The sequence below is a fragment of the Cydia splendana genome, chromosome 3, assembly GCF_910591565.1.
Source record: "Cydia splendana chromosome 3, ilCydSple1.2, whole genome shotgun sequence".
Classification (NCBI taxonomy): Eukaryota; Metazoa; Arthropoda; class Insecta; order Lepidoptera; family Tortricidae; genus Cydia; species Cydia splendana.
This window is the reverse complement of record NC_085962.1, coordinates 18,046,385-18,067,324: the sequence shown is the minus strand read 5'-3', so window position 1 is coordinate 18,067,324 and position 20,940 is coordinate 18,046,385. Positions and strand designations below refer to the sequence as shown.

Genomic DNA, 20,940 nt, shown 5'->3' with positions numbered 1-20,940 from the left:
TTTGCGCCCAACGCTACTAATAATACGTGCTGCGGTCACTGCGCCACTCTAGCTTTTTTTACAAATAAACCAACACTTTTAATTAAAAGTAAAGAATAGCAATCAATAAATACACTCGCTAGAATGGTTTTAAATATTTCTTATAATTACAGTATAAATCTAATGTTTACTATGAATGAAGAAATATTTTTAATTAAATTAATAAATGCACTGTGCAATATGTTCTCATGTTGAGTTTACGTCGTTATATAAATAGGTACAATAATTCAATAACACATTGTATGATTTTTTGTAAATGTAATCGGTAGTGTGCCTGCTTGATTTATGTCGTTTATGTATAAAAAATACATCGGTAAGGTCATGGGAATTTCTTGCAATACCTGTAGGTTTGTAACTAAATGATGAATTGTCGCATGTAAAATTAAAACGAATTTCACATTATCTCTACGACATATATTATCGCGGTGCCTTTTATTTGTGATTGCTGTTAAACGATAGTGTTCATGAGGTGTGCTCCTCAGTTAGAGGAGTTATCGCCGACAACCGCTGTTATTTAGAGAGGCGGTGTCCGACGCCGTTTGTACAACGACAAGTGATATCTGTCTTTGTCTGAATCTTTAGTTTAATCATTTGTAGTTCTCGTCACGTGTAAAATTACTAAAGCATGGGCCTAATATTTATTAGTGAGGATCATGTTTTCTCAAGTATTTATTCCTAAAGTCATTTAAATAAATATTTAAAGCTAGGCTGTCATGGCAGCTGTATTCAATCTAACAATCCGAATCCGGAGAACATGAACCAATGGAGCGAGTATTTCAATGCTAATTATGGGCATGAAAATTAAAATCATGCAAATAGTGTTTTTTAAATCTTTCAAAATCAAACTTAAATTTACCTGGCATTCATTATTTGGTTGCTTCTGCTTTTTTCCATGTAGGTATAATTGATAAGTACCTAAGTAATTTTATCTATTAAAGCATTATCTTTTAATATCTGAAATACCCATCGACCTAACGAAATTACTGATTGTCGACACCTATTAAGTCATGATTATATTTACTCAATTAAAACGATTTTGGTAACTTTCTGACGGCACATCAATCGGTATAAATACTACTCAAATCGCATGAGTACATCCGGAGCAGCTAACACGTTTCGGACCATCCTTCGCAAACTCTAAAGCAGGCCACTGACGAGCCTTCCAAATGGATGCCGTTACAATGGATTCATCCAAATGGACGGCATCCTAATATTAAACATTGTACGTTTTTGACATTCACGGACTGATTTTGGAGTGCAGCCACGCTATTTGGACTATTGGAAGGCTCGTCAGTGGCCACCTTAGCAGACTTTTCTTAATTTGTCAAAAATCGAAAACTTATTTACCTGTGATGATACACATGAACTCATGATGTCAGGAAGCAAGCTAACCTTACCTAAATACAATTTCTTATTAGATTTTCGATTTTAATTCTTATAGAAAATACTTACTTATAAGAATTAACCTGCCCAAGCACTTACCGTGCACAGTAGGAGAACACGTAAAAGTATCAATTACTTTAACAATTAGCTGCTCTTATCGCGATCGGTACTTACTACTTAATTGGATCACAAATGGACCATAAAAGGTGCCGGACGTCGGCGGTGGGAACCGTCAGGCTTGGCAACCCTATTTCCAATAATGGCCTTACGCGAATAATTAGGTATATTGACAATTTAATTAAATCATTATCATTAATGTTATCGAGCTAATTTAAGTAAGAACTAAAAGGATTCGTGCTTTTACGCTTCCATTTACGTACAGTGGCCTAAAATCAACAAAAATTGATTTTGAGAAGACAAAATATATATATTTTTTTTAATAATAAACTGATCGGCGATTGGCTCTAGTCACACCCGATGGAAAATGAAGACAGAGCCTAAGATGGAGCTCACCGGTTCAGTAATAGCCTATTCACTCTAGCTTTACAGAGACCGAGGTCACATTTCACAGGGAATACAGATGACGGGAGTGCATTCCATTCCTTAGCCGTCCTTACCAAAAAGACGAGGGAAATCGTTATTAGATTACCTGACTGAACCCAAAAAAAATAGTACTTATATGTACTACCTATGTTATTATGAAACTCGAATGGCCACCTTATTGACTTGTGCCATTTGAAATGACAATAGGATAGTATGTAAGCTAATACGTTTCCTTGTTATCAAGAGCGTTGTGGATTCCTAGTCTACAACGCTCTTGATAAGGCTTGTGGAAAGAAATGATTTCCATAATTTTCTAACTAAATCAAACAAAATAAAGTCACTTAGTATGTACACCTGATTATGTTCTATCCATGATTCTCAGCAATGTAATAAAACTATCAGTATATACAGTCAGCTGCAGAGTAAGGTGCATAGAAGTTTTGCGCAATAAAGAGGATTTGTATTGTATTGTATACTTAAGCTTTTTACAATAAGTTCTACTTTTGTTATGTAAAATATATCATTATCATTCTGGCAATTGAGTACAGATAGACTTATTGATTGCTTACTTAAAATATTGATCGTTGTTTTGATCCAGATCCAAACACCCTATCATCAAGTTTACTGCTTGATTCAAAACGAACTCCAGGAACCGTAACTTACGATAGGTATTATTACAAGATTATTATCGAAAACCAATACGAATGTTGTAAATAAAATCGTTAAATAAAATTGTCTTCACGGTTTAATAACAATAACAGTTAATATGTTCGATGGTACAGTCACCTGTAATAATATGTTACTCTGCGAAGGCCGCAAAAATATGTGACACGCTCTTATGGCTGTACAAATAAGATCGTGTCAGATATTTTTGCGGCCTTCGTTCTGTAACATATTATTGCAGGTGACTGTACACTCATTCTAAAGTTTCCGCCCCTTCATTCCCTTTCCAATCAAAATAATCCAATCCAAGGTACAGTTATTACCACTGGCAACAAAATTTTAATATTGTAAATGTATTCTAAAAATATAATAGGCGAGTTGTACACATATTTACCAAGTTTTAATTGATCTTATTTATCTAACTTTTACGGAAAGATAAGTTGTGTTTAAACAAATGCCCAATATTTTGGTACCATCGCCCACACTGTTAACTGTACGTCGGTGGACCTTATGCCTTATGTAATAAAGTCCACCGATGCGCGACAGTTAGGAGTCTTGCTGTTTGTACTGGCCAAAACTGATTCAGGGTTGGTTTAAGCCAGCCATACTCTAAGTGTGTTCCGCGGAACCCTAGGGTTCCGCGACACCCCTGCAGGGGTTCCGCAAGAATTTAGAACACTATGCTTTAGTCATCCATCCAGAACACTATGACTAGAACACTATGCTTTAGGGTTCCATCAAGTATTTCGCTTTCCAAAAGGGTTGTGTCAAAAAAAAAGATTGAGTACCGCTGGTTTAGGCAGTACACTGATATAAAATATGTAATAAACTCAAATGTAAGTACCTACTTAATTTCAACAAGTCACAACTTTTTTGGCTTCGTGTCTGTGTGTCCTAGACAAAAAAGATCAGTAGGTACGAGTAAATCACGCATATCTAGCGCCATCTACGCGTGCTAGTGGGAATTCGATTAGGGTGTTGCGACCTTTGTAACGATTTTGGTTCGTATACGTTAGGGGATGAAAGCAGATGGCGCTACCTGTTTAACTCACGTGACGGATATGCGCCTGCTCTAAGTTAGAAATTAAAATATGTATGTACATATATGTTTAGATGACCTGATGTTTGAATGGTCGAAAATAAAGTAGCTTATCCTTTAAAAAGCTAGCTAGCTTTATTAGTGTAAAATAATTTATATTGTAATTTCATATTAAGGAATAAATAAATCTAAATCTAAATCTTTAGTAGGTATCTATTTCTATATTGTAAGTTTCATCAAAATTGTTGAAGGAAATCCATATATTTTTGATAAAGCTAAATGATGTTACAATTTTAATCCAGTACGATTTAAAACCTGCGGTATTTACCTACTGTACTGCGTTAAAACAATAACACAAAATAAATATACATGGTAAATATTTTATTTCACTTTTTTTATGAAACAAAGTTTTTATCAAGGTAATCTACGTTCCGTTCAAAAAAAGCTGGTGCAGGTTATCCCCTAACTAAAAACTAAAACTGCAATTCAAAAGTCCTAACTCAATGGCAATAAAAATATTCAATAAAATCAGTACTTACCTAACGAAGTAAATAACACCAAAACCGACAATTAATTCTTAAAGAAAACTAAAAGATCACCTCATTAAAAAAGCTTTTTTCTACTGTAATTCTTGAATTAAGATTTCTTATACCAAACTGCAATTGGGTATTTTTGTATGTATGGACTCCCAACTCAACTATAATATTCATTTCGATACAGTTTAGTCGACTATAATGAAATTTACCAATCACAGCTCGCCGCGATCAAGAGGACGAAACAAAACCATAGCTCAAATTAATTATTTATTTTAGGTTGTATAGTAGAAACAATTGGTTCATAAGTCAGAAACGCGCATGTGACACCCTTAATATAGCAACATCCATAGACTACGAAAACCACTTAGTGTTGCTTTAACAAGGCTGTAGTAGTAGGTAGTAGCTCCATAGGCTACGGTGGCCAAAATCGAGAAAACAACTGTCTAAAAATTGAATTTAGCGCGGAGCAAGTACCAGGGCCTCATGAGTTACGAGAAGGTGTCCGGGGGCGCGGCGGCCGGGGCGCGTACGAAGGTATCGGCTGTTCACGTATCTTAGCTGTATACTTTTGGTTTGTTTACCTATATGATTCTACTAGTTTAAAGTATTATTTTTTTGATGCGTACAAAAAGTATTGTATACCATAGTGATATAATCAAGCTTTTCAATCTCGTACCTTAGATAACTCAGCAAGCTTCGTTGTCTAAACACGGTACTCGACTGAAAAGCTCTACATTATATCACGATTGTATAAAATACTAATTATACATGAAATGATTTTTTTTACGACCAATAAATGCAATTAATAAAGTACCTATACGTATACTATAAATAATAATTTTATTATATAATATCTTGTACAAAAGCTTCGGTCTCCTCTTGTATAAACTGTTTGCTGTGCCCTACAGGGTGTCATGTTGTTGTATGTAATAATAGGTTAAGATACAATGTGATAGATACACTGCGGAAAGAGAAAAGTCGTAGAAGATATAAGGAATACATACATACGTACACTACGTTACACTTTATTTTGTAGAAAAAAAATGGCGTCAAGTGCCTACCGGTCAAAATAGTGATTGACTATTTGGAGGCATGAGCTCGTTCTACGGCCGAGCCGGTGCGTTGTCGCCGCACCTGCTATATAACCTGACGCTCTCGCCCCAGCCTCACACACCGGCCGATATATTTTTAGCCGAGAATTGTTTTCGCAATCATGGAAAAACTTAATGATTTATACATACGAATGAAAATTTATCACACAGATATAGCTAGCCGACGCTGTTGGCATAAATCATTTAATAAATGATGATCAAAAACCTGTTGTACCTATAGGCACTTTAGGTACCTAAAGGTTACTGAATTTTTAATTGACATCGAAATTTGCCGATTGGCAATTTGTAAGAGCTAGGGCTTTGTAGGGACCTGCTTCGCGCACCTGTCCCGTAGACCGACGACACCGATTACGGACCGGTGCTGAATAAAATGAACGAGGAGGCGGTGGGTTATGATGAAGGCAATTATACTTTTTGCGCGAACACTAAAACATTGTCGCAAAAACTCTTCGGAGCATATTAATAAAACAAAAGCTCTAAGACATTAATATCAGAATATCAACGATGATCCCCTTATAGAGTCTATTCTCTGCGGCCTCTAAATAGATGAGACAAGAAGATCTTGTCTTCCGAACAAGGTAATGGACAGGATAATTATGCGCAACGATGTGCAACAATAGCGGCGCGAGCTTACCGCTCGGTCTATGGCATAATAAGCGCCGGCGTATTTTGATCAGAAGGCAACAAGTAGCAGGGCGGGCGAGGCGGGGAGGACGGAGGGTCGCGGCCCGTGCTTGCGCGCGCGCCGGGCACGCGCCCCACCGCTCGCCGCGCCGCCGCGCGCGCGCTACTTAGCGTCGGGGGTGCGCGCCGCCTCCGCCAATCCACCGGCAACCTCCGCGCTGCACGCACACGTGCTCTCTTTCGACATACTACGAAAATAATCAAACACGCGATGCCTATGGCGGCGATTCACACTTACCAAAATCTCGGTGTGAACCAGAAGCTTACGCAACTACAGACAGCCGCACCGAGGAGGCTGGCACCTGCTCCTGTAGATCCCGCACGATGCAAGAAGAAGTCATCTTATCTTCATCAGCCCTACCCTTCCCAGCCCGCATCAGTGGCTAGGAGAAACGCCCGGGAACGGAACAGAGTAAAGCAAGTCAACAACGGGTTCGCTGCGCTTCGTCAGCACATTCCGTCAGCTGTTTCAGCCGCCCTGGCTGGAGGCAGAGGGGCATCACGGAAGTTGAGCAAAGTTGACACGCTGAGGCTGGCCGTCGAATATATCAAAAGTTTGAAGCGTTTGTTAGAAGAAAGTGAAGAAGGATGCTCCGACATGCAGATTGGTCTGGGGCTTGCAAGCAGTGGGGCGCACACACCGCCGTCGTCCGAGGAGTCGCGGTCGCCGGCTCCGTCCCTGGTGTCGGAGAGTTCGACGCCGAACTGTCACGACGCCTACGACTCCTACGAACCCATGAGCCCTGAAGATGAAGAGTTGCTTGATGTCATATCATGGTGGCAGCAACAGTGACAAGAGGTGAGTTTATTTTTTATTTTTTCTCATGTTACTTGAGTCTATAGGTACTTGAAGTTATGATAACGTTTTCGTCCTTATCAACAGTATTTTATGAATGAATCCTTAAAATATGTTTACATAAATTTCAGAGCTTTGATAATTTCCTTATCATTTATGTTTACATTTGTCGCGACGTGTGCTGATAAAATATAACTCAAAGTGAAAAAACTTCATAAATTTAAGAATTCTTACTTTGTCAAACATGAGTCCCATTTAAGTTACTTAAATGTATTTTTGTAACGAGATGTAATTTTAATTTTTTGAGTCTGTAGATTCACTCGCAGGGTTAGTCGAATAAGAATTTACGAGTTTCCAAGTTCGCGAGAAAAAAAACAGGTACCTACCTTGCCTATTTCAATTCTTTTTAGGGATTGGTTTTTTTCTTTCTCGATCCGTTAGTCACGGTTACCTACTGGATCGACCTTGCTCCTTTTATGTTGCACAATTTAAAAGAAGATCTACGCTCTTCGTCCTTTGGGCAAAAAAAGTAAACACGTATACTTCCTATTATGCCTGCGCATTGAACCGTCGGATAGACTTTATCTATGTGTAGGTGGGGCTCATTGTTAAATTAGGACGGCACAAAGGAACCGTCCTTGACAATGGCGAATCTTGAAATATGTCGCTTTATAAAAGCTTAGCAGCTAGGTAGAAGTTTTTTATCATCGTAGCAAGAATATGTATTCGGTAAATCTGTTTTCAAATAGGATGAGCCCGCATTTTCCCTAAATACATAATTTGCTTTACAGTCCTACAGCAATTACTTCTAATAATCTTGCGGTTTACCCCGCATGTACTAAGAAAATTATTCATAAAAAGTGTGCAATTCTAATAATAAGGTGGTCTGACCAGACTGGACTAATTTCGCTCAAGTGGAAGCAGGTTCTTAATTGTTTTTTTTATGATGCATCCGGTCATCGATGCACAAAACATATTACCATATGGCACTCATTCGATTGATGGACTGAGGAACAGTAGCGCCATGTCTCAAATTAGTAAATTTGATAGGCAAAAAACCTGTTCGGCCGTTTCGCTTTGCCGACTATTAATCTATAGTGCCGGAAGACGAAATCTCAGGAGGAAATAGAAGGGCGGTGAGCGTCGCACACGTGTTACAATATTTGCTAAGCTCTGAGCAAACATCTGTTGATACCAGTTTAGTATTCATGGGAATTATGTTTACGTCATGCCACGGTTAGGGTAAGAGGAGATACATCGAGACGTTTCTATATTATCAAGGCTCTGAAACTTTTTTGATGTATAACCCTTCATACATCATTTTGAGTTGTTGGAATTGTAACTTTCTGTCAACTGATTAAATTTCTCATTCCCGCCGCGGGAGTTTGTCAGACGATGGGATAAGCAGGATTGATCAAAGTCACATATATTAACCTGTTTTTTATTTGTTCCCAGGAACCGTGCATTACGGTGATCAAAGTATGGCCATTGAGCGGCCCGGTGATTGTGAAAAAACGAGTATTCGCTTGAAGAGCGACCCGAACGCTGGAGCGCAAGGGACTCCGAGAGAACCTCTAATTAAGCGCAATCAGTATATTCCTAATGAGAGGGGATAATGGTGGACTATAACGACCCCATCGATGCATGCCGCCGAACGGCGCGCGCGCCGACTACTTTTCATGCCTCCATGAAATGTACCGCCAAGACTGAATCGATCATTTGTTCCACATGAAGCATTTAGTTAACTTGTATATAAGTGATCGCTGTGCCTTAGTTTAGCCTTAAATAATTACCTAATTTACTTCCAGTAAGACTTAGTTTAGATATTATTATTGTTATCTAGTCATTATATATAAGAATATTTTTATGGCAGGCATGTTCTCCTTGGCTATAAGGAGCATGTCAAAATTTTTGAAATAGCTACACTGTAGATATTTCGTTTACAAGACATCTAGGAAACAACATATTTCCTTATTTTATTGTGAGACAAAGACTTCTCGTATATATAAATCTAGTACCCTAAGACAGATTCCTAATATTTTAAGTTGTACGCTAAATAAACAGTACAATATTGTTCATAGTTAAAACAAAATATGCCGGTTACTTACCTATTCAGGTAGTTTCTGTAAGAAAATAAAACATAACTCATATACACCTTATTTTATTTAAATAAATACCCAAACAATAGCCTCCGAAACAAATATATAGAGTCTGTGCGGGAGAGTCGTGAAATGTATGGGATCCAACACATTTTACGACTCTTTCCGCACAGACTCTAGTATTTCGAACGGGTTTCTCATTTACAGACCATTACTACACCATCCACCAAGCAGGTCATGGTAAAATCTAAAAAGTTCAAGATAAAGCTCAAGGGTCGGCAACGCTTAAGTGGCTCCTGTGGTGTTGCTTATGTCCATGGGCGACGATGACCGCTTCCCATCAGGCGGCTCGTCTGCTCGTTTGCTGACTATAACATAAAAAAAAAAAAAAAAAAAAAAAGATACTAAAACAAGACAACGTTATATACATTCATAGCGCTGTCTTGCTTGTACACCGTCACCGGCGTCAACGCATCCAGTTGCGGCGCACGTGAGATGGCGTAAACCCTGGTCCTAAATTCAGTATCCCGAAAGGGGCGACCCGCTATGTCCAAAGTTCTGGCCAGAATATTTTAAATGTTGGCGGTATCACGGCAGCCATTAGGGGTGATGTTGGCGGCATCGGCATAAAGCTCACAAACCTGCTCTTTGACAAACTGACAAATCTGCCAAGACTCATCAGGTGATCCTAGCAGTTATAAGAGCAGAATATTATGTACAAATTAGTTCAACGAGTACAGCGATTGACAACGCCTGGAAGAGGTTCTGGTCCATAAAAGCGCTAATGTAGGTCGATACAATACTAAACATTAAGAATGTGGGAAAGACCAAAAAGGAGATTTTGGGACTTATGAACGCATATACAGCAGAGAGTATGAACTTACACACACATTGGTGCATATACGGATATTTGCGAGTAGGTACGAAAAGCTCAGTCTCAGAGTCGATCTAAGTTAATTCTGCATAGATTTTGACGTAACAAAGTGTGATAATACCACAATAATCTTCATATTTTCATAGACATTTGATGTTTATAGTGCAAAGTTAACTTATGTTATATATTTTGGTTGCCTAGTCTGAATGTGTACGACGTACACTATCCGCACCGCACTAGTTACTTACTTACCAAGTTATCACCAAGATGTCACCAGTGGTAACAACTGGGATTATTTTTTCCATCTGCCCCCAGTAGTAACAACTGGTAATAGTACATTATTGTCGAGGCTCGGAAGTAGCTACTTGCAGGCTGAGGATTCGTTTTAAACGGACGACCTTGGGAGTCCGTTTAATTGAATCCGAAGCCAGCAAGTAGCCTTCCAGCCGAGTCATATATAGTGCTTTTCTCAAAAATGGTGCAAGAAATATAAATATCATAGAAATATTTTACAAAAGCAACGTTCTTAGGTATATATTTTCACAGAGAAAAGTAGAAACAATTGAAAAAATTAGCTTTGCCGCCTTTTTATTTTTTTTATAAAAAAGTAGAAGTGTATTTTTCTGCCGAAAATACGCCAACCTATTTGAGACAGGTAAATAGTCGCGGTACTAATCATCTGTTTGGCTGTTTAATGGGCCTGTGCCTTCATTTGATATGGCCATTTCAACTTTTAAAAAGTTTGGAACTCGACAAATAATGGAATTTGTATGCAACATTGCAGTCCCAAAATCGAGACTGCAATGTTTTTAACTTTTTAATTTTTGACTGACCATAAACTACGCGCTTCGCGACCTATTTTTTAAACGGCAAAGTCGACTTTGCCGTCCATTTTTGAGAAAAATTATTTTTTCCCAGTGGTTACTACCAAAATGACAGCGGGGCCGTGGGGAGTGGAAGCTCGCCGACTTTTTGGGGATATAGGCCGGCGTTTGCGGGAGAGAGGTGGGGATCCACGCTCTGGGTCGTACTTGGTTCAACAGGTCTCCATAGCAGTTCAGCGGGGGAATGCTGCAGGCATTATGGGGACCTTTGAGCCAGGTACGATGCAGGGTGGGTTATTTTAAGCTTAGTGTAGGTTAAGTTTTATTTTAATTATTTTTAGGGTTTTTTTATTTTTATGTATAATTTAAACATTTTAATTGTAATGTTTATTAGGTAAATAAAAATAAATATTGGTTATAAAATGAGTATAAATAAATATATAGTGCTTTAATAAATAATTGCTTATATTTAGATTAGTCTTAGTGTTTCAGTAAACTGTTTTATAAATGATCAAAAATCCGTATTTTCAGATAATGAATATTTTATTTACATAAAGTTAACGAAAGTAGTCATTCTGCCGTGTCACGCCTAACTTCGTTAACTCGATTTACATGAGTTACGGATAACCAGTCTAAATCGTCTTAAAAACCATTAAATCTTCTAAAAGTAAATTTTGAAAATCTTCATTATTTACTGAGAAAAGCATATGACTAACTCATGTACCTTCATTTTTTTGCCGATGGCGTCAGGCACAACTCAGTTAACTTGAGTTGCATGACTGACACAACCAAAATATCACCATCGTTTCTTAAGTTGCCGGAGTTAGGCATGACTGGTCGAGCGCTTTGTTTATACGACAACAATATTGGTCAAGTAATACGTGTCACGTTTGATCACGCGTATGTCATGTAACTTGACTTACTTACATGACTTCGTGTGACCACTATAGTATGGAAGAGCTGCTCATGCAGAACCATTTAATTCGAATAAAATGAAAGCTATTCAATTATGCGAAAAAAAATTAAAGGGCCTATTCTGTGACCATATTTCCTACATGTACATTAGAAAAAATAAAAAAAATTACTATGAACCGTCAACGATAACAGCATTTGAATCTTTAAAACTTTAAACGTAATTATCTCCAAACTCAACTTTTAAAGTTACATGAGATGCGCGTGACATGGCAGTCATGTGCTATTTCATAAACGGGTCACAAAAAAAATAATTGAAACCCAAAAAAGGTACCTAAGTAACCCTGCAAAAATAGGCACAAATACATCACGAGCATTGAGCACGTTAGGTTGAAAAATTAAAATAACAAAAGGTACTTTTTCTACACGTGCCTCAACTCAAATTACATTTAGCAAAAGAAAGAATAACATACGCGAATTCCAAAATGGGGAGACCTAAACACACTCGCTGCTGCATTTAATTTGAAAAAGACAATCCATAAAGCAAGGCGATCACGTTCAGTGCCCGCCCATGGAAATCAAATTGCAATAGTAATTTTTGATAATGGAGGGGAAGCTTGTGCCATTATGGGTGGATATTTCCGTCGATTAATTGTTTGAAGTGGCTGCTGCTCTATGAAACAAACCCGACTAGACGCGACGGAAGGACGTCAGCACACCTGTGGACATTTTGCGAAACGTTTTGTCGGTCGCCGTTCGTTGTCATTAATTCCCTTTATATTAATTGTCGGTTACTATGCGTTGCATCCGTTGGCAACGAAATTGCGTCTCATTATGCTGTCTGTACAGCTACTTGTAACTGGTTGCGTTGTTGTTTTACTGTTTGCTATCAACTAGGTAAGTAATTAGACCTAGATGCGATTAGGATGATCGCCAGGAATAGCATGAAAATGAGGCTGTGTCCGACGGACGGTCACAGCGGCAAGCCGATGAATAATGAATTCTTATGAATTAATAAATATATTACTAGGGCAGGGCAGTATACCCTGTTGATGTAATTGGGTACCTATTACAGGATAAATGTTATTTGACTTAAAAAATATGTACCTACTTACAGTTAAATTCTCAGATATTCATATGAAATTCATGTTGATAGCACACAGTTACCGTCAAAGTCAATGGTTTTTATTCATACATTATATGAAATCATATTGTTATGTATATTACTGTAATGTATTTAATGTAAGTACCGACTTAAATTATTTTAATTTTGAATTGGAAATGAAATACCTACTATGCCCAAACTTTAAAATGTTTTATCATTATCATGATACAATTACCTTTTTACTATTGGTTGGAATAATTACTACCTTTGTGGGCCTTACAACAGCCCTTGAATTTTTACGCCGAACATAGGTGGAACCTATATGCAATTAAGTTGCTCCCAAAACAGGCTTACACGCACTTGAACTTGTTCAATATTCAAAAATAGCATCGACTGTGCTTGCGCCAGGATCTGGGTCACACGCTTATTGGCAGCAACTTTACACTCGCGGCCAAGGACAAGACTCGGGGCTGTAATGTTTGGTTACGCTGAATTGGGCGGTCGAGTTTCATACGATACAGGCATTGAAGTGTGTGGTGGTGTGGTAGGTAGTCATGAATTAACTTTAGTACTATAAAGTTTTTTCGGTTTAAACGTAAACAGGGCAGCGGTGCTGGATTATTATTTTTTTACGAAAAATATCAAATAATGTTTTTATTTTTTGTACGAGTAATACCTTTACTCGTACGTGTTTGTTACATTTTTGTTTATTTAATAATCAAATTTGTCGACATAAACACCCCAATTGCCCTTGCTTAAATACCTACACAAACGGCAAAAAGGTTAGGCATACTTAAAAAAACTCTAACTTGAAGCATCTGCAACTAGTGGAAGAGATCCCTTATAGGGATAAGTATGCCTTTGCAGCTTTGCACTTGATTGATTACTAGTACTAGCTACCACTACTAGTCTGTCACATAGGTAATTAGGTACCTAGTCCCTCTACCCGGCTCGACTAACGTAACTGAAACACAAAAGTAAACAGTAAAAGTTAAATTAGTATTGATAAAAGTGTGGTTTTCCTGAACAATGAAGCTTGAAGGGGCAGCTGAAGCGCGCGTCGGTCGCGTGCCCCGTAAACGCACGAGCGCCGCCGAGCGTGCACGACTCGCGCTGACGCCGCCGCGCGACGCTCGCGCCGACTCAACAACCTGCGCCTATTGCAGCAAGGTAGTGGTGGATTAGACACTGGTGAAAAAAAAAATCGAATCTTAACACGATTATACCAAAAAAAAAGAAATTCAAAGTGGCGGACATTTTTTACAATCTTTGACTACGAATTCATACAAAGGTATCTTTCGGATCCTCAGATGTCAATTTTTATCATGATCCGAGCTAATTTTATGTCAGTCGTAGCGTTTTTGAACCACAAGCAAAAAACTGAAAAAGAGCAAAACATTTTGGAGCAAACTCGGATTACACTAATTTAGAATCAAATGAAGGTATTAAGTAAGACGATTTCCAGCTTGCTGGGAATTAATTCCTGGAAAAAATCTAATTTTATTGGCCTATTTAGTATTTAGTAATTAATGCCGTTATATCTAAATATTTTGGTACCTACTGCAACAAATTAAGACATGTTTTGTTGTACCTAGGTACCCGACGGTTGACTGAAAGAGAATGCCTATTCTTGAAATAAGTAACATTAATCAAATACTGTTAACTATCCAGTAAGTTTATCAGCTAAAAAAAAGCATACAACCGAATTGATAACCTCCTCCTTTTGAGATTTGGAAGTCGGTTAAAAAGAAACACTAATTATAATAAGTATGTTCAAGTGCATGCAGTAAAAATATGGTTAGAATTTAACATACAAAGTTTTCTTTTCTGTTTATATAGGGAAAATTTTCTCTCAATTCAATTCTTCAATCTTCAATCTCACAAAAATTTAATTACCGGCGCGCCAGAGAGTAATGATTGGAAATGTTCTCATTATTTAGTGGACAAAGAGTTTATATGAGCACTTTAAATGTTCGAAATGAGACCATCCCACAAAGAAAATGGGACGCTCTATTCATTCACTGTTGAATTAATCAAGCACACTCGGCAATATCATAAATTGTCAACGCAGTAAGACTCATTAATGGCCTATAATGAATTGGAGCTTGGTAGCAGGTAGCGTCTAAAATAGCTCGCATTCCGTCACCGAAATTCCTCCGAAATAACAATTACGTCTCGAAGATACACGACACGGTGGGGTTGGGATACCCCTTTAAACTATTTATTTAACTGTACGACCGATCTCTATGACGGTTTCCTGAATTCTTTGATGTCATTAATAAAGAATACTGTTTTTAACAGAAAACACTAGAATTACATAAGTACCTACCTACCTATTTCCCTAAAATCGTGTCTATAGTTTTGTGCAAAATAAAGCATTCATTTTATTTCGGTTGAATCAAAATGTTCATAAATATTTAATACTGCTGATCGTCTCAATAGCGCGTTTAGATTGCGGACTCTAATAATAACATGTGCAGCAGTTCGTTTGTGTAGACACCTATTCTGTACTTTTTTAGAACCCGAACCCGGGACCTCCCGTTTCATTGGCAGGGTCCCTACCAACTAGGCTAGGAAGCCGATAAAAAACATAGGCACTTCATCATCATCACAAAAGGAATTAGGCTGCAATCTACTTGAACAGACGCCGTCCGCGGCAACTCCTGAGACAAAATATACAGGTTTATGATCCGTAAATCTCCCACATGGAGTACCTAAATATACCTACATCACATTCCCTGAAATAATTATAGTTAACTTCACTAGTGGATAAAAAAAAATTATTATGTCAGACAGACAAATAAATATTTACAAAAAGAACTTAAACGCATCAGCACGAAATTAATTAATGTAGGTATATTAGTTGCGAAACGTTTTGCCAATGTTTATGTATCAAAGAATATGACGAAAAACAAGAAATTCCTTATCCACACCATATTCCAAGCAACATCGGCACCAGTCAAAGCGATGTCGTGTCGTGCTATTCAAATAATTAGGCCCGATACCGCCACTGGCTCCGATCGAATTAAACCACATAAAAATCGTCGTCGCACCGCTCGCCACAAAAACGTGCGCCACCGCCATCAGTGATATATCGAGCCTCCGCAAGCTACCATCATTTATACTTGTTCCAATAAAGCCTTATACAACTCTTAAATGTAACCACGTTTTGAAATTATCGCACGCATGTCGAAGAATGCGCGGAAAACGCAACCAACACGATTACGTCTTTACTTACTCAATTTTGATGATTTCTCGAAAAGGACTTGATCAAAAATGGAAACTGTATTTTTTCGGATCGCAATACAATGTGGGGCACTGACCTAGCCAGGTGTCGGGAGACAGTAAATATTATGACTTATCTATAAACGGAAGAAATTACGTTACCGTCGTTGTCAGTCGACACAATATTGAACTGACCTCTCATAATACGAACCAGATTATATTTGACTTCAATATATTCTTCAAGGAGCTTAGCTTTATCGGCACGTTTGAGTTGGACAGCTGTCGAACAGCTCGATAGTGATATCGAAAGCTGATTTGGTTATTATGTAAGTCGACAGAGCCGCGTGATTGAGAGATGAGTTAATAAGCTTAGATTAGGTACCTACCTATAGAATTCATACGTAGGCAGTGTCATGATTTAACTGATTGTGAGTGTTTTTATTTCATCTAATTAGGCAATATACAAAAGTGTTAAGAAGGGTTAGTTAATTAGTGTACATAACGGTCGAATTCATGATTTCCGTAACTTGGTCGTAAAAGTATTTATCATTGGGAATAATTCACTCTCAAGAAGAATCAAGAAGAATAATTCAATCTTATATTAAAAGTTAATCAGTCGAATAAATTTCAACCTAATTCCAGAGTACTACACTGTAAAGTCTGTAAAGCTGATACCATACCAGCCGCTAGTGGTAGTCTTCAACCCTTTGCCAACTTAAGGTACATACCTAAATTTAATCATTACCTTACTTCTTTATTATTCAATAACTTCAATCTTTAAGTAGATATAATTAGAACATTTATTATGCCTACTTTGGGCATTCGGGCTGCGACTACCGCAGCCAAACTGTACAACCTTACTATTATGATGTATAAAGCGTTGAAGCGGGCGAAGTCAACGTTCTTTATTTTAATTTAATGTTTGATTTATTTTCGTGATGTACTCGTACCTATTTCATCTTAGTGGTATACCTATAGGTAAATGTAACGTTAACATAGGTAGGTACTCTCCTAACTTGTAGGACTATTTATCAAAATCAAAGATGCTTAAATGTTTGATCTTCGTCTTCAAATCGTTCAAATCCACTCGCTTTTACATAAATAGAGTTCGAGTAGGTACCAATCATGGACCCCTAAAAACACTCGCCGCCGGTGGTCCGTCGCTGTCACTCGACAACTACCGAGACAACTCGTCATTATGCAACGAATAGTGTCGTGGATTACTTCCCAGCGATGTCTGGGTAATAAATCCTCTACTATAACAACGAGGTATCAGAAGATCCCATGCAAAATTATTCACAGGAAGTTGATTCGGTAATATTCAATACGCAGTGGCACTATAATACTTTACAGACATCTGCGGTTTTTGAGTAGCCTCAATTTAAATCGAATTCACAATTAATATGGCGGCTTGCGATCGTGTCATACACGCTTCCGACTAAAAGCCACAGTAATCGATGACTTACCCTAATTTCCTCCTTCACGGTTATTAGCTAAATTAACGTATTGGAATCGAAGTTCGCTAATATTGTGCTGTTATCGAGCGCAATTACACGGGGCTACGGGACTTAAATGTACGCTGTGCACTAACGTGGCGGTGGGCAATCATTGTGAGTAACACCGCCCATAAGTCTGGCCTTTCGCGATGAAATGATCGATTATAAAGCAGAATACATCAGATACGAGGTAATCTCTGTGCAAGACGCGTTTCCGCAATCAACTGATCACATGAAACGTTGGTACTACGGTGTGTAATGCGTACCAATGAGCGCCCCATATCGCGTCCCCGTGTAAAAGTTCTTAATGATGAAATATAACATGACAGTTGTACAATACTAATCAAAACTACTATCTTGATAAATAGGGTTATAATCATAGAGCAATCGAAACTCATTTATCCGTCTTTAACGAGCCGATAAATTGATCACATCAGATAAAACCATTCACAAACAAGTAACATTACAAAAATATCTGTCCCAAAGTAATTTGTTATAGCTTGTTATAAAAGGTAGCGCCTCATCATAGCTACTTGGTCAACTCATTTCAATTTATAAATGTATCTTTGGACTTTAAATCTGATAAAGCGCGCTTTTTAAATAATTGTTCAGATAACGTTAGGAATATTTAGTAAGTAAATCTATATTTCGGGCACACCGTAATTTTTTTTTTTCGAAAAAGATAATGCTATCGTTTTAATCCGTAATAAGAAGCTTTCTCGTGGGATTGTGTGTTTTAAATCATAGTATTTTTTAAATATAACCGTATTTTAAGAAATGTTATTTTAATTTCAAGCCTCATTCGTTTTCAATGTAGATTTCTGAATAAAACCGCATTTATTACACATCAATCATAATCATTGTAATAGTTTAGTCGATGTCATTGACCGGAATTCCTAAAACTGCTAAACAACATTCAGAGTTGAAGGATAATCCCAACCGCATTCATTTTCTCGTCAATTTTCCGTTTCATTGAATAAATCAAGATTACAGTACGGCACGAGTCACCATCACTCAAGTGAGACGTATCATCGTTACCGCGATCGTTGCCCTCTCCGTAAACCCAAATTAAGAATATATCCTATTTTATCATTTTCAGTTCAGTTCAAGTGCGCGATTTAAGTAAGTCATCACTGTTTGACTATTCCATAACTGATTTCTTTTTTAAATGGAGAATGTTGTATTTTATTTTGTGGGTCGTTGTAAATTAGCCACAATTTGACATATTGTAAATTGTTAATATAGTTAGAAAGGTTAATTTAATTCATTAGAATAGCGTCTTCTAATAAAGCACAGGATTTTAAATAAATTAGAAATTCAAGTTGTATCTTTACTACCTAGAATACCTACTTAGAAGAATAGGTGCTTATTATCATTCCTAGCAGACTTACTTTCAACACAATTTGTGTGAAAACCCGTTTTATTAAAACTACACTTCGATGACGTGGTTGATTGGACCACCGGAGTTACGTTTAAGATTTCGTAAGGCACGGTAATTAGGGGTTAGAAACAAAACGGGCTGCTCCGTAGTTCCGGTACTGATGCGATTGAACACTTCAAAACTCGTGAAGTTGCAAAGATTATGGGTTTAGGTACTAAAATAACACGATTCGTATGTCGCTCAGCTTCGATATTCAAAAGTACTAAGCGCTTGTACCTAATTTCACGTTAGCGATTATAGAAATTTCGTGGAAAGCACATTAATAATCAGCAATATTTCTACCAAATTAGAAGCAAAGAATCTAGCTGACCCCACCACCATGTGGGATATATAGAGGAAGAGAGATAAGCAAAGAAACTAAGTTGTGAGGTAAAATAATTCACAAAGATAATGCCTCTTTCTGAATTATGTATAAGTTCACAAAGAGGTTATATTCATAGAACTGCGTCATCTCTGAATCAAATGACAAAACGAAATAGAACATCGTTTATAACTCCAACGTCTTAATTATTAAATGATTCGTGACGAACGATAATGATTATAATTGTCGTTAAGTCGATAGTGTCAGCTCGACTTAGACCATAGCGAATGAGGTGTAGAGAGAGTAATCAGGAGCGGTAGCGGTAGCTAATGGCCAGTAGTCGCATAACGAATGGAACAATCACAGCCAGCAGCGAGACGGCGACCGATCGCGCTTAGACCAACCTGTTGATACGATCTGGCGTGATCAAGATTACTCGACGATTTCGTTGATTAGACGATTAAGTCGTCGATAGGGAAATGCTGTTGATACATTTTATCAGAAGCTAAGTTTTCTAACTTGTACTTTAATACAAACGATACTGTAAGTAAGCTTAAATTTTATAATTAGAAGCTTTAATTTTATTTACACCAAACAAATAACGTACGTTTGGTGTAACGTACGTTACACCGAAAATTTAACATTAAGACCAAGATAAGGACTTGATTAAAAAAATACCAACCTACTTACATAACAACAGAATAGTGATATGAGCCACTTTTAGCGAAGTCTATCACTTTTAATATTTTTGGGGAGCACTTAAAATATTGCCTAAATTTTGTGACGTCTCTAGTGTTTTAAAAGTGACTAGGTCTGCCGTATCTATACGTGCAATTTTTGACTGACTTGGAAACTGTCTCACAGGTACCAGGGTCACACGTTGACAATCAAATACAGGGCTTTAGATTGAATTCTTTGCTAATTTCTGACCAAATTACGATCATGACTTCATTTAAGTCAAATGTAAATTAAATATAAGCTACGTACCTACTTTGTAAATTACCCGGTGATAAAAGAGTGCGATTGAAACGTTAGATGAAAGCATTCCGGTGGTCTGTGGGTGCTGCCGAGTGGCCGTCGAGATCAATCTAATGACGGTGACGAATCGTAGCTTCTGCCGCCCACACCTATTAATTTTAATGGATTTATAGCTACACGTGGAAAAGCCTGAATTTACTACCTCCATTAAGTGGCGTTTAGATTTTGATTACACAGAATTTGGAAGCAACTGGCAATATTGTAGTTTTATGGCTCTAATAATGACGAGATATTCTGTATAAAGGCAGCATATTTCAACTTTTGTACCTATTTATTAATTTGATCGCGAGTAGTACGAGGTTTAATTACATCATTAATTTTAATTCAGTCCGGGCTCCCGGACGACTTCTCATGGGAATCATGAAGTTTGAAATCGAAGATATAATCGCTCAGTCCTTTTTACTTGATCCAGTCTTAAGGAATGAGTGAAAAGGATAGCAAAAACGTTTCGAATAAACAATTCCAGAGTGATTCTCGTGGGTCATGAACAATGACTCGAGTGGCGGTAGTCACGCATGCGCACGACTAATTCAAACCAATCAGGGACTGATTACACGCATTACGTACAAAGTCGGCATGCACTTTATGGTAGCCTTTGATGCCTTGACCGTTAGGACGAATTTATAGTTCTCTAGTTTCTAGTACATAGTAGGTTCATTGCTTTACCTTAAGATTAAGATGAAGTACGAGTAATGTGCTTAGTGTAATAACATAATAATTTTAAAATTGTGTGGTTCTAGGTTTTCATGTTACTCGTATGAAACCTATAAAAGGTGAGATAGGGGTGGTATCTGGTACGAGATATTTTTTTTTTATTAAAACGTCATCGA

At 37.6% G+C, this 20,940-nt stretch overlaps 1 protein-coding gene across 1 annotated transcript; it reads left to right on the top strand.

Moving 5' to 3' along the window:
- The first annotated feature begins 5,666 nt into the window (after positions 1-5,666).
- On the top strand, positions 5,667-8,947 carry LOC134806583 (achaete-scute complex protein T3-like). Its single transcript, XM_063779891.1, has 2 exons — positions 5,667-6,798; positions 8,251-8,947. Exon 1 carries the CDS (start codon positions 6,211-6,213, stop codon positions 6,790-6,792), a length of 582 nt encoding a protein of 193 aa, XP_063635961.1. The 5' UTR covers positions 5,667-6,210; the 3' UTR covers positions 6,793-6,798; positions 8,251-8,947.
- The last annotated feature ends 11,993 nt before the right edge of the window (positions 8,948-20,940 follow it).